Here is a 15,187-nt window from a genome sequence, read left to right on the forward strand (position 1 = left end):
CTCGAGGTATGATTGCAGCTGGCGCACAAGTTTTAGCTTGTGCTAAAGCAAAAGCCGCTGAGATGTCCAGAAGAACAGGGACACACTCCCTGTCTAGCTCCCTGTGGAGGTCATCCACCAAGGTGACAAAAGCCGTCTCCATATGGTGGCCAGGCCTAAAATCAGACTGTGATGGATCTAGATAATGTCTCGTCCAAGAATCCCTGGAGTTTAAGAATAAACCTACAGAACCTATCTTGTTCATAACTTGGAGACTGCCTGCAATTGCGTTTTGTGCTGGTATAAGTTTTTTCACCTTCTCCAACACATTATGTAAACAGAATTGAGTTTGCCCCAAGTAGTGATACTTGCTTTTCTGCATTGGATTAACAGTTATTCTCAATTTAACTACAAGGAGAACAGGTTACATGTAATCTGAGTAATGATCACTTACATTCCTTCATTTGGGACCTCAGGACATTATTATATTGTGGTTTCTGCTGCCAACATTAGAAGTTCTAGAAAGGGTTGAACTGATATACTATTAAGAAACATATAAAGTCCTATTTTATAAAGCTTGTCTTACAAGCATCTTTGGGACACATCTTAAATTCGTATCCCAGATTTAAGTTCTGCTAAGCAAAAAAGATACTTGACCAAATGTCAATATTCTGAATATTATGTTAAGTCTGGGGAAAGTTCAGGGACACTTATACTGTTAGAGGAAAAACAGAGGTTTCTACTTCATAGGCAATAAGTAAAACCTGTAAACAAATTTCCTTGCCGCTAATAGGAGTGCTCTTGTTTACGACATCTTATTCCCTTCTCTAATATAAACCACAAGCCTCAAACAAGCCAGTTCAATCTCATTTCTCTTTTCTAATTAACACTTTACACTCTAGGCAAGCACTGGCCACACTTATTCTGTCTGAGGCTGAACTGCCTTATTTATTTTTATTTCTTAAATTTTTTAAACACTGTATTTATACATCTGGGATTGCCTCAACTTGTTCATACCTATTGCCTGTTTTTCATTAGCATCTTTTGGCCCAGTCTGTCAGCATCAGAGCACCAATTTCACTACTACAAGGAATTATACTATTAATTCACTTGATTTATGCACCAACATGAACATTAGCCTTATACCTATACAAAATGAGTATGTGTTCAGTAAGAACAAATAAAAAATCAAAATGTAATGTTCAATGGTAATAAATGAAAGCTATAACTAATGTCAGAAATTCAAATCTGGTACTCAATACGATATCTCTAAACAGATAATAGAAAATATGGCTTAAATGAAAAACTTCAGTTTAAATATTTCCCATTTTGTTTTCCTACTCCCTGACTCTGTAGTGGCACACTTAACAATTTGAATAAAAACTGTTTTTAAACAGACTTTAAGTAAGAATAACATTTTCACATTTTAAGATAAATGTAATTTGCCAAACAGTGCACTTACCTACAATACTTTTTTCTGGAGCTGGAGGCACAATGTATCCAATATGCAGATATTTGGATGCTAATTTGCTGTGTAAGCCTAGAAAGTCACTGAATCTTCTTTTTACAGAGAATTCGTTTTGGTGAAACATAGACAAAGATGTCTAAAAATACACAAAGAGGCAATTTAAGATTTTCAAAATGTATACAGTGCATAAATGGCAGAATTCTGCAGTGTTCTGTAATTACAAAATTACCTTTGTTGTTACTCTATAAGCCATGTAAGCATTCATGCCATCACCTATAGGAACATATAGACATAAAAGTCACCTTTTAGAAATCTTGGGGCACATACTCTTCGTGGATTTAGCCAAATATTAAGTTATTTATATAAAGAGAAGATTCACAACACATAGGTTCATTGGTGTAACATTTTCAAGCTTACCAACTTTCTCTGGATCTGACACGTTAATATCAATATCAAACAGGTCCCCATTTGCTTCTTCTTCAATCTAGAAAAAACATGGGACATTAAAATTATGAAATATTATTTAAAATATTTGACTAGATTAAAGTGATGTCTAGTCCTAAACTCTGAAATCCTACACAATGTTGTGGTTATACCAGTAATCTAGTTCCAGTGCTAGCCAACAACCTAGCCATAATTAGAACACCAGTAAATTATCAGAGACTAAAAATATAATGTATGCCATTTATTTTATTTTAAAAATCATCAGCCATTGTAATAGACTATTGGGATCAGGACATGGAGTGCACCCAGTTATTGCTCACCTACAATAATGAGTTTTCATATGAAAATTTAAAAATTACAGTTATGAGAGCTACAAACTTTTAGAATATTAAAAAGTACAAAAGAAAAAAAACAGAAGCAACTTAGAATTATGTAACTGCTGCAGCTTCAAACACATCTAAGTCTCAATGCCACCATTATATGTATAAATGTGAGCAGACCTTTATTAACTCAAGATATGTCCACTTAAAGGAAGTAAGAGTATGTCCAGGGGCTAATCAGAATAATTGCTTTGACGATTGTTGAAGTTCTGCTCACTGGAAGATGTATTATTTGCTTAACTGTGTGTTGGCATCTTAAAGCTTAGTTGCAAATATGTCATAGCTTATTACAGCTGTCTCTTTATTCAATACCTCTTCTCTGGATCTATCAAAATCCACAGGGGCCACTACAATTTTTGTCTCCATTCTGGGTGCTATTAGTGTAGTCGGTGTAACAGGAGTGACAGCCGGAGTAGAGTCTGATGAAAGTATTGGTTCCCTTTCTGGACTGTCCAAAGAAACCTCTTCTGTGGCCTCTGGGGGGGAAAAAAGGATTTATAAATATCACAAAAACATTGTCCAGATAATTGACTCTATAGACAGAGACATTCAGAATTCTTTCTGTTGAATTTCTTTTTCTTTTTTCTCCTTTCTACACATCTTTCATTTTGCTTTAGAATAGCTATCCTCATCATACTATCGTGCAGAATCTAAAATTAAGAAGAAACCATTTGGGAAGTCTAATGGAATCATTATTTGTATTATTATCAGAAATTTTAAGAAAAGTTTAGGAAAGTTTTCAAAAAGTTGACTGTTACAAGTATAATTTGGTAACACCAACATCAAGCAAACTGTATCAAACACACATTTTAATTCATTTGTCGTTACAATTCAACACATTACTCATTGTTTGATTATTATTAAATTTCAATATATTCCTGTTTTATGAAAAAAGTTATAATTGCTGCCATTATTAAGTCAAACATATGAATACATAGATAACTCTCATACTGAGTAAGGTCTATCTAGCTCAGTGCAGACCACAATGTTTGGAAATGACTCTCTAGTAAACTTGTTTGCAGATCTGTTCTCCTTCAGTATCTTCAAGAGCATTTAATGGGTAGGGCCCTCCCAGTATGAAAACCCGCTCGCAACAAAAGCAAGCAGGAGCCAATCTTGGTTCCTCCCCCTCTATTCGACATCACAGTTTAATCTTTTTTATTAAACCCTGCCAACAAAAAGAAAACTCTCATTCTCTGAAAACTACTACCACCTAGTTCCCTCTTCTCTACTAGAAAGTAGAAACAGCTCTAAGGTAGAAAGGAGATTGAAGCGTGGCAAGAAAAAAGAGGCTTTTTTAAAGGTGGCCCAGAGAGGACAGCTCCAGGAGGTCATTGCTCTTCCTTACCTGGAAGTGGGAAGCCTCCTTAAAATGCCTTGGAAAGAGTGTGGCACCCTGGAGAGCGAGCAAGCAAGCAAGCATGCATGCATGCATGCATGCCTGCATGCCTACCTGCTGCACCTCTCCTCTCCTTTTCTAGAGTGGCAAACAGCTTTAAGAACTTTAAATGCCTTGGAAAGAGTGCATGCATGGCTGGGGCCCCACTGAAACCCAGGACACTAAAATGGGTCACGGTTTACCCAGATTGCACAAGCCTACTCACTTGGGCTTCAGACAAAGCATACTCTCAGATGCTAGGAACTGCAAAGGCACATCCTCTACCAGTGGGCTACACTTTCCCTCAAATTAACTCAGTTTTATGTTTCATGACAATTCTAGAGAAGGCCCAAAAATACGGAATACAGAGAACAAGGAAATGACACACACACAATTGAAAAATGTTGATTCCTGAAAGCTTGCACTCTCAGCAGTTTAGAAAAAAAAAATCACTATTACTGGAATAGCTTTACATATCTTTTGTTTCCTGGACCTGTTCTTCCAAATTGACAAAAGAAATTGGTGTGTGGGGAATGAGGAAAAAACATATGGCATGACTTCACAGGCCCACTTTGCCCAGCCTACAAATCATGAAGCAAAAGTTGGGTTGTTTACACAAGAACAAAATGTATGTCCCACTAACTCATCAGTATAATCAATATAGAAAATATAGTTCCTATCAAATATAAAATAGTAGCTAAACTAAACTACTACAGTGGTTTTAGCATGGGTATATATGAGTGCTAGGAAGTTGTTTCCAGAAGCTGTGTAAGTGGAAGCCCATTTATTTGCACTTTGGGATGTTATAGGAAACTGGTGAATTAAAGAGTGAAAACAGTCTTCAATCTCTACAGAGAAAGTACAGGAAAAAATTGTGCACATCTGCACAATACTTAATCAGGAGCATTTGTGTTGGCAACAAACCATAATTTGTAGTTAAGTCTGAGCAAGGCCTACATAGGATTTCACAATTAACATTCATGAGAGACAGACAGACATTGAATAGTTGTCCATAATGCTATTAGGTCTTGAGATTGATTTTATTTTAAGTGTTGATAGAAATATAAGCCTGTGTCTCTAAAGCCATTTTAAATAGTTCAGTCAATTACTTATCTCCTTGAACTCTCAGTTCTCGTGAAATGTACATTGTAACAATGAAAGTTTCAACAGAAGCAATCTGAATGCTCTATTTTCAAAAGAAAGTGTGAGAAGGGGGAGAACGAAAAGTTACCTGCGAAAAGGTCTTCCCTGTCATCATCTAGTATGATTTCAGCAGGCTTAGGACCATTAGAATTTGTACTGATGTCTTCAGCAGGAAGACTGGCTGGTTCTGGAGATGATGGGCTCGACTGTTGAAAGATGTAACAGTTGACAAGTAATGTATCAGCAATTCAAGTCACTGTATTTCATAATATTATCATTCACAAGCACAAAACAAGAAAAACAGCATTAGAAGCAGCACTGTCAGCAATTTCCATTTCCTAGATTTTTAGGTAAGAACATACTGGCGGAAACATTAATCATTAACCCAGAAAAAGGGGGGGGGGCAGGGAAAAATATCTTAGCAATTGTTTTTCTGCAGGATATTCCAATATATTCTTAATTTGTTTTCCTACTAAAATATAAACTATAGTGTAATCTAGTACCCATTTACAGAAATGTCCTTTTTATTTTTGAGCTTACTGCCCCCCTCTTTTGATTTTTGAGTGGCAAAATGCTCTGATTTTAGAATTAAGCATGTTTTTAAAGCTAAAATCATAAGTGCCTTACTTGGAGTAAATGCTGTTTAACACAAAGAAATCTCTCTACACAACTGCCCTATTTATTTTTTTAGCAAATTATTAAGCATTTATCAACTTCAAAAACTTTCTAAAGTGACTGCTACAAAATTTATGTCCACGTTGCTGCTATACTTCAGAAAGGTAAAAATCCTAACAATACCAAGAAGTAAAAAATAAAAAAAAAGGACTGGATTGCCAGTAATTGAACTCTGCTTAGGTTCTCATCATTGTTTTTCTATGGCAGCTAATTTGATATCAATGCAGCCAGTATGTCTTAAGGACAGGTACCTATGTGTGTTTTTTTAAGTGTTCAGTTGCACAGTTTGGGATAAATGTATCTTATGATCATAAGAAAAGCCCTGCAAGATCAGTCCAGAGGTCATAGAATCCTAGAATTGAAAGATACCACAAAGGCCATCCAGTCCAACTCCCTGCCATGCAGGAACACACAGTCACACAATTCCAATAGATAGCCTGCTTAACAACCTCCAGAAAAGGAGACACCCTGAGGCAGCATATTCCACTGTCAAACAACTCTGACAGTCTATCTAGACCGGTAGTTCCCAACCTTTGGGCCTGCAGATGTTTTGAACTCCCAGAAATCCCAGCCAGTTTACCAGGTGTTAGAAACCATGGGAGCTGAAGTGCAAAACACCTGAAGGCCCAAAGGTTGGGAACCACTTACCGAGACCATCATCCCATTTTCAACAGTGATCAGTGAGATACATCAATGCAGCCCACAAAATGAACGGCACAAAATACCACCTAGTAAGTGGCAAGCAGCCTCTGAGCATGGAGTTCACACTTTCTTATCACCCATTTTCAGTCTATTTCCCCCTCTTCCACACACACATGCTATATCAGAGTAGGTAATCGTCATCATATACACAACAAATACAAAATAGCAGGCCTATTAAAGCTCCTTCTTTCCTTCAGTTCCATGATGTGGTGAGCTACCAGTAGAGTGGAGAGGAAACAGGCTAGATAAGACAAAAATGCATATAGGATAGGTTTAACAATATCAAATCCCACTGATTTAAAGCCATGTGAAACAGCAATCCTAAGCTGTTTTGAGGAAACAAATTCTTTTAGAATGAGCTTGTGCATCCTGAATATACTGTCAGCTGTTTTCACTGGAACACTATTATATGTGCCAGACTTCAAAAAATTCAATGCTCTAAACAGGTAACACAGACTCAATGCATCAAACTTTTTCTACAGGGTGAAGCAGAATGCTCCTTAATCTAGTATTTAGAGGGCATTTTTGTAATCTTAGGAAGATAAAGAGAGTCCTCATTGCCCACATTCAAAAATTCCAGGTAATAACCCTAGCCAGTTGCAGATGGCAATCCATATATAAGACAGGGTAGAATGTGTGTGAGTCTAAGGAGCGTTCTTTACTGTACTTATGCCACCAAGTTAAATGATGATATAAATTAAAAGATGTTAGGAATATATTAGGCAATTTCCCTGGGGTAGTTGCCACTGGTCACAAAAGAAGCCTTCCTATACTATAAGCAGTTGGGCAACCATCTAGGCGCCAACCCACATGACACCTGAAGGACTCACACCACCAGGATAAACTGGTCTGTAATAGCTTTCTTGGTAGGAAAAGTTTATATGTTGCTTAGTCACTGGAGTATGCAGTGCTGCGCTTGGTTTACTGTGGAAGCCAGTCAGGAAAAAAATCATTCAACAGAGCACTCTCAGTACAATTCCAGAGTGCTCTCGCCTATGAAAGGGAGAACTCTATTTTCCCATGTGACTTCACAATCCATGTCTTTTAAATATAAACACGTGACCAGTACAGAACAAAGCCACTTCTGATAAATGCTTTACACAAACACCAGAAGTATGGTCAGTTTGAGCAAGATGTCAATTTTTAAAAAAAGCAAAATATATACAATTTTGTAGTTATTCAAACATTTCACTTCTGATTTTGTTGTGCTCCTTCACCAAAGGACAGTGAAAGGGGCATCCCATTTCAAACCACTACACAATAGTGTTTATTGTAACCCATGACCTTTCAGTGCCTAAATATGTGCGAAAGAGATGCTGGCAATAACTGAACCTGAGAAACTGAGAGTCCTTCCAGACAGGCCCTACATCCTAGGATCTGATCCCAGGTTTTCTGTTTATCCCAGATTGTCTGGCAGTATGGACTCATATAATCCAGTTTAGAGCAGAAAACCTGGGATCAGATCCTGGGACATAGAGCCTGTCTGGAAGGATCCCTAGTCTCAAAGTCACTGCACTACCTAGGAAACAACATTTGACCAGCTAAGTTCCTTTCTGATGTACTCCCAATAATTTAATTATCGGAAATAATTTAAGATACAATTTAGTTAGAAAAGCCAAATAATGCCAGATGTCAAATCTCCTTCACATCAGTGGCACTTTTGCCTTAATACCCCTGCCCCCCGCCCAGTCAAAGCCTTCTATAAGCACAGAACCTGTATTGATTTCATTCTACTGCAGGAATCCACATTAGTTTCTGCTATTTTACTCAGTTCCTAGATGTACGATTATGAGCTAATTAAATTACCATATCTTTATAGCATATCTGAAAGGTAAAATTCTGTACAAGAGGAAAGATGAGAGCCTGCATAATTAATTTAATGTGAACTCCAATTGATTGAAATTTAGCTGCCGTATGTGTTAATGTTTGCTTGTATCATGTTTATACTAAGTTGTTGGAAGCTTTGAACAATTGAGAGGGGCAGAAGAAATCAGTTCAACTAAACAGAACTTCTCTTGAAAACAATTTCCTTTACAATCAACTTTCCTAACTCTCTCAACACTGGCTGATAACCTGGAAATAAGTTGAACACCCTGGTCCCCATAAAGTTCAGGACCAGGAAGCATCCTGCAAGAACACAGCAATGCTTCATTTTTATGACAAATGGTGCTATGTAAAATGTTTTTTTTTTTACATATCAACCACTAAAAAAGGGCCAAGACAATCAACAAGAACAGGAAGGTCATAACTTAATCTGCTGACAAATCACAGTCAGCATATTGTTTGTGAGTGTTTTGTATATATTAAAAGCCTAAAGTGTCTCCATCAAGACTTACAAGTTTTCAACTGCTGTAAGTATCACCTTTCAAGAAACACTGCATACAGAATCATGAGCTAGTATTAAATATGATACTAGTCTTTTCAGAAGGGCAGAGAAGCATACAAGCTACAGTTTCAGAAATGGTTTGAACACAAGTGAAATGAACAAATAAAACAAGGCCACAGATTAACTTTACCCTATCTGCCTACAAAAAAGTATTCTATCCTCTACCAACCTAATTTTGCAAAAAAAAAATCCTGCACAATCTTATTGAAACACAGCCAGCCTCCGTGTAAAGTTGTCAGATACTTTCCAATGCTTGAAAGGTATTTCTAAATGAGGATTCTGCAAAATAAAAACTCTTTTGAGTGGAGAAAAAGTATACGTGGAATTTGATGCTTTGATGGCCACAAATTGTAATTTTAACCAAGGAACCTCTTACCCTATTGAGAAACAAAAGACTTGGCTTTGTAAAGAAAATGACGTGTGACGATTTCTTCACCCAGCATGAAAAGAGGAACTACAGGTTGAGCACCACTTATCTAGAATTCTGAAACACTGTGAAATTATCCATGTGGGTGGTTGAGATAGCAAGAGCTTTGTTTGATGATAGTTCAATGTACACAAACTTTGGGTAAATAGTAAATAGTACACTGTAGAATTAATGCATTTTGACAGCACTTGAACTGCCATGGGTCCTGAATAGTTTTACTTACACTGAAGACTCACCCTTTGGATCATGCACAATGTTATTAAATATACTCCACATGGGTGGCTAAGATAGCTACGCCTTTGTTTTCTGACAGTTCAATATACACAACCTCTGTCTCAATGCACGAAAGTATTGCAAATATTGTGCAAAACCTTCTTCCGGCTATGTGTATAAGGCAGGCATGGGCAAACTTTGGCCCTCCAGGTGTTTTGGACTTCAACTCCCACAATTCCTGGCCTCAAGCCCTTTCCTTTTCTGCCTCAGCTGCTTAAATGGTTTCACACAGTATGTGTGAAAAAGATCTTGGAGTTCCCGTGGACAACAAGTTAAACATGAGCCAACAATGTGATGCAGCAGCAACAAAAAAAAAGCCAATGGAATTTTGGCCTGCATAAATAGGAATATGGTGTCTGGATCAGTGTTTCTCAACCTGGGGTCCCCAGATGTTTTTGGCCCTCAATTCCCAGAAATACTAACAGCTGGTAAACTGGTTGGGATTTCTGGGAGTTGTAGACCAAAAACATCAGGGGATGCCAGGTTGAGAACCACTGGTATCTGGCTTAGTCAGACCGCACCTGGAATACTGTGTCCAATTCTGGGCACCGCAATTTAAGGGAGATGTTGACAAGTTGGAATGTGTCCAGAGGAGGGCGACTAAAATGATCAAGGGTTTGGAGAACAAGTTCTATGAGGAGCGACTTAAAGAGCTGGGCATGTTTAGCCTGCAGAAGAGAAGGCTGAGAAGAGACATGATGGCCATGTATAAATATGTGATGGATAGTCACGTGGAGAAGGGAGCAAGCTTGTTTTCTGCTGCCATGGAGACTAGGACGTGGAACAATGGCATCAAACTACAGGAAAGGAGATTCCACCTGAACATTAGGACAAACTTCCCGGTTCGGCAGTGGAACTCTCTGGCCCGGAGTGATGGGGTCTCCTTTTTTGGAGGCTTTTAAGCAGAGGATGGCCATCTCTTGGGGGTGCTTTGAATGCGATTTTTCTGCTTCTTGGCAGGGGGTTGTACTGGATGGCCCACGAGGTCTCTTCCAATTCTATTATTCTTTTCACAATGTAGAATGAACTGCCATGGCTCAAGGTTATGGAATCATGGGAGTTGTAGTTTGGTAGGGCACCAGCACTCTTTGGCAGTGATGGCTAAGGACCTTGTAAAACTACAACTCCCAGGAGTCCATAGCATTAGATAGTTAAAGGGTGTCAAACAGTCTTCATTCCAGTGTTGATCAGGCCTGGGCAAACTTCGGCCCTGCAGGTGTTTTGGACTTCAACTCCCACCATTCCTAACAGCCTCAGGCCCCTTCCTTTTCCCCCTCAGCCGCTTAAGCGGCTGAGGGGGAAAAGGAAAGGGCCTGAGGCTGTTAGGAATGGTGGGAGTTGAAGTCCAAAACTCCTGCAGGGCCAAAGTTTGCCTAGGTCTGGTGTAAATGCACCCTTAAGGGGAAGAAGTGAGCAGACATGACAGGAAAGGGAGAGGCCCAGGCCACCAGCTGAGGCGGTGACAGCAATGCCAGCCTGAAGGGCCAAAGGATGGAGGGGCCGCTGACAGGCGAGAGAGAAGAGGAAAGCTGCTTCCCCTTCTCCTCCTCCTCTCCCTCGTCGCCTACCTCCAGGGTGGAGACGGTGCTGGTAAACAGGTCCTCGCCGTCTTCCAGCTCCTCGAAGTCGGTCTGCCTGCCGTCGCCGAGAGGAGGGGGCTCCCTTTCCGCCGCCATCTTTTCCCCGGCCCCCTCCCTCTTTCTCTCGGAGGCGCGAGATTTCCGGCAGCTGCCGACAGTCAGGTGACCGCGCGCGGGGCCCGCCCCCTTTCTCCCTCTCACGTGACGGACACAGGCCGAAGCAGCAGCAAGGCCACGCCCCCCCGCTCGCCAGCCTCTCTCCACGAGGCCGAAGTGGGCGGAGTCAGAGAGGTATGATTGACAGGTGGGCGGAGTCAGAGGGATGGACCAAAAAAGAGCTAGAAGTCAAATAAAGAGCACTCCTCTCTTCTCCACTTCTTATAGATTTCATTTTTGTATTATTTTTAACAATAATATTACATTTTAGGCTGCTATGCGTTTTCCAGGTTGTGTGTGGCCATGTTCCAGAAGCATTCTCTTCTGGCGTTTCGCCCACATCTATGGCAGGCATCCACAGAGGTTGTGAGGTCTGTGGGAAACTAGGCCAGTGGGGTTTATATATCTATGGAATGTTCAGGGTGGGAGAAAGAACTCTTGTCTGAGGCAAGTGTGAATGTTGCAATTGGCCAGCTTCATTAGCATTGAATAAAGAACAACACTCAGAAAACAGGAATTCCAGACATGTAACAATCAGGGCCAGCTAACACCTCCCAACAAAGGATTCCCCCATGGAAGAAGCAGCCAAGCTTCGAAGCCGCAAGGCTATTTCAGTGCTCATCAAGGTGGTCAATTGCAACATTCACACTTGCCTCACGCAGAGAAGAGTTCTTTCTCTCACCCTGGAGTTTCCACAGATATATAAACCCAACTTGCCTAGTTTCCAACAGACCTCACAACCTCTGAGTATGCCTGCCATAGATTGGGTGAAACATCAGGAGAGAATGCTTCTGGAACATGGCCATACAGCCCGGAAAACTCACAGCAACATACTGTAGTAAATTTAATTTGATACCTGCCTCTTCTTAAGGGTCCAGGAAGGACATTAAACCATTGAATAATTATTATTATAGAATATTTTAAATTATTATTATTGAATTTTTAACTTGTACCGGAGTTCTTAATATTATTAATATAATACTAATAATTATACATTAATATGGAGATGAAACCACCATATTGCATCCTGCTTATTTCAAATTATCAGAGACATGAGGGGATTTTGTCTCCTTTAACAATAAGGCAAAGCAGGTCTGGGTCAGAGAAGAACAGAGCAGATGTTGCTGGTGAAGGAAAATGACCAATAAGCCTTTTATTGGCTGATCCCTTATCCCATCTACCATATTAGAAACAGGGAAACCTTAGAAGAGAAAGAAGGGTGCCTAGTGGTTATTACAGGTGAAACCTCTGATCCCCTGATGGCTTCCCTTAAAACCCAGAGAGAACTGGACTACCTATGCAATTGGTCTTCCACTGGCATTCTCAGTCATAGATTTTGGCTTCTTGGGAATAATGTAATATCTCCTATGCAAACTTATTTGGGCCTGTTTATTTATTTATTTATTTATTTACAGCATTTATATTGCGCCCTTCTCACCCCGAAGGGGACTCAGGGTGGATCACGTTACACATATAGGCAAACATTCAATGCCTTTTAACATAGAACAAAGACAAGACAAACATGGCTCTGAGCGGGCCGCAAACTCATGACCTCCTGGGCAGAGTGATTCATTGCAGTGATTTATTGCAGCTGCTCTCCAGCCTGCGCCACAGCCCGAGCCGTGTTACACTGAAATCTTGGAATTAAAGACTGTCTTTGTAAGAGTCCATATTTAAGTATGTTTTAGTGATGATGTGGAAAATATCCTCCCCTTGCCAGCAAAGATATAACATTAATAACTTCCATATCCCCCCCTAACAAAATTTTGGCATCCCTAGCTTGTCAAGACACATGTAACTATCTGTAAGCGAGAATGTTAACAATAATATTAAAACTCTTGTCCAATGGTCGGATAGACTATGGGATCTCAGCAGATGTAGCTTGCATGACAAGCTACACGGGCTGAAATTCTCCTTTCCAGACTGCCACGAGTCACAGAGAATCATAGGAGAGACCACACGGGCCATCCAGTCCAACCCCCCTGCCAAGAAGCAGGAAATCGCATTCAAAGCACCCCCGACAGATGGCCATCCAGCCTCTGCTTAAAAGCCTCCAAAGAAGGAGCCTCCACCGCAGTTCGGGGGAGAGAGTTCCACTGCTGAACAGCCCTCACAGTAGGGAAATTCTTCCTGATGTTCAGGTGGAATCTCCTTTCCTGTAGTTTGAAGTCATTGTTCCGCGTTCTAGTCTGCAGGGTAGCAGAAAACAAGCTTGCTCCCTCCTCCCTATGACTTCCCTTCACGTATTTGTACATGGCTATCATGTCTCCTCTCAGCCTTCTCTCCTGCAGGCTAAACATGCCCAGCTCTTTAAGCCGCTCCTCATAGGGCTTGTTCTCCAGACCCTTGATCATTTTAGTTGCCCTCCTTTGGACACATTCCAGCTTGTCAACATCTCCCTTCAGCTGCGGTGCCCAGAATTAGAGACAGTATTCCAGGTGTAGTCTGGCCAAGGCAGAATAGAGAGGTAGCATGACTTCCCTGGATCTAGACACTATCATACTCCATTGAACTGCAGTTTCAAACTCCATTATATGGCAGTGTAGATAGGGCTTTAGTTTCAGTTTGAACCTTTAAGGCAGCTCCTTTAAGTTTTAGGTTGAACTTTAAGGCAGGTATCTATGGTGCTGAACTCATTAAAGGGGATAGCGTTCAACACCTGGATGAATTCTATTAAAGGTCAGATTCTAAAGTTCATCATGCAACCAGAAAGCAAGCAACACCTGCAAAAATTCCCTCTTCTGCCCAGCCATTAAAGGTACAATCACTGCAACCCTCCGTGGATTGGATGCACTTATACATAACTTGCCTTATAATATAGTGATCTGTCACTGTTAGGGGTACTTTGTGCTTTTCCTTCATGGCTGGGAACTGGACTAGATGACCCATGCGGTCTCTTCCAACTCTATTATTCTGTGATTCTATGATGCCAAATATTTCTCTTGGTGCACTGAAGTACTGCTATGCCCAATTTATTTCAAGTGACTATCTCAAAGCAAATATATTTAGGGTCATATATTTATGTATCCTTATCTTCTCTGGCTAATAGTTTTGTCATTCCATAATTGTAGCTCCATTTGATGCATAATACTCTGTGGTTAATTGTAACAGTAGCAATATAAAAATTGATTACCCTTGCATTGAATAATCTGGTTTAATACACTTGCAGATCAATAGCTTCCACTAATGGAAGCTGCTATGACCTAGAGCAAGGGGCCTTGTGCTAGTATTTTAAAGCATGTGTGAAGTTTCTGTTCTGGATTATATATACATGAATCATGGAAAGCTGTGCACAAGTTAGAGGCCAGTAGAGGGGTGTTAAGGATGTGGTTAAGTTAGGTAACATTAAGCACAAACAAGGATCAGGTGGCACTGCTCCTTACATTGCTGGTGCAGCAATACTTTTAAACATGAAAACTAGATAGATTAACAAGATATTTAAATTAATTAAATGATAGCTAGACAGATAGCAGTGTATATATAAAATTACTACATTCTAAAACCCCTTGCCTATACAGAAATTAATAATTTCTGACCGACACATACTTTTAGCTGGCACTAGAGAAGCACTCTGAGGATCAGTGAGGTATTTATTTTCTATCCAGTATCTCAGCTTCCGCGACTTGAATTTTTCAGAGAAAGCATTCTGGTCCCAGTGGGGGTGTGAAGAGCTAGCATAATTTCTTAATCAATTGCAGCACATGCTTTATGCGAGAGAGGTGAATTGTTAGAAGCTATGCTTTGACAGTACATCAATGAATCATACATTTGTTTTTACTGCTCTCTTGTTTGTTAAAATGCTGGATCAAATTACTGCAAACACTAAAAATGGTCTGCATCCAAGCAGAGCCTTACGGATTCTGTGGCGGACTCCAAATTGATGATATTTGCGTTTTCTTTCATTATTTTATGTTTTTAAAATGTTTCACATCAGGTTGTACAAATTCTTTCTCTCTCTTTTACATGAAAAGATAGCAAAAGCAATAAAGACATTCTGTGGTGAAACTTAAGAAGTCAGTGGCGAACATAAGTTGAGCTGTGTAGGATCCGACCAAAGGACTCTGTGTCCTAGCATTCAATTTCCAAAGCTCAAATCACTATCTGACTGGTTCTCACATCTATAATCCTATTTTTAGAAGCAGAATCTAAACTCAATGGAAGTTTCTAGAACAGGGCCATGATACTATTTGAGGATC

The 15,187-nt window shown here is 39.9% G+C and overlaps 1 protein-coding gene across 2 annotated transcripts in view; it reads right to left on the reverse strand.

Annotated features, from left to right (window-relative positions):
* The window catches only part of snx2 (sorting nexin 2), a 28,186-nt gene extending 17,166 nt beyond the window's left edge, over nucleotides 1-11,020 (reverse strand). The window contains exons 1-6 of one of the 2 annotated variants that reach the window (XM_008114060.3): nucleotides 10,824-11,020; nucleotides 4,881-4,998; nucleotides 2,584-2,747; nucleotides 1,865-1,931; nucleotides 1,677-1,720; nucleotides 1,442-1,583 (exon numbers count right to left, since the gene is read on the reverse strand). In XM_008114060.3, coding sequence (XP_008112267.1) covers nucleotides 1,442-1,583; nucleotides 1,677-1,720; nucleotides 1,865-1,931; nucleotides 2,584-2,747; nucleotides 4,881-4,998; nucleotides 10,824-10,931 — 643 coding nt within the window. In that variant the 5' untranslated portion in view covers nucleotides 10,932-11,020. The remainder of the gene's footprint in view (nucleotides 1-1,441; nucleotides 1,584-1,676; nucleotides 1,721-1,864; nucleotides 1,932-2,583; nucleotides 2,748-4,880; nucleotides 4,999-10,823) is intronic. The other variant, XM_003222977.4, reaches the window with a different exon arrangement.
* Nucleotides 11,021-15,187: the final 4,167 nt, after the last annotated feature.

The sequence above is a fragment of the Anolis carolinensis genome, chromosome 2 (genome assembly GCF_035594765.1).
Source record: "Anolis carolinensis isolate JA03-04 chromosome 2, rAnoCar3.1.pri, whole genome shotgun sequence".
Taxonomy (NCBI): Eukaryota; Metazoa; Chordata; class Lepidosauria; order Squamata; family Dactyloidae; genus Anolis; species Anolis carolinensis.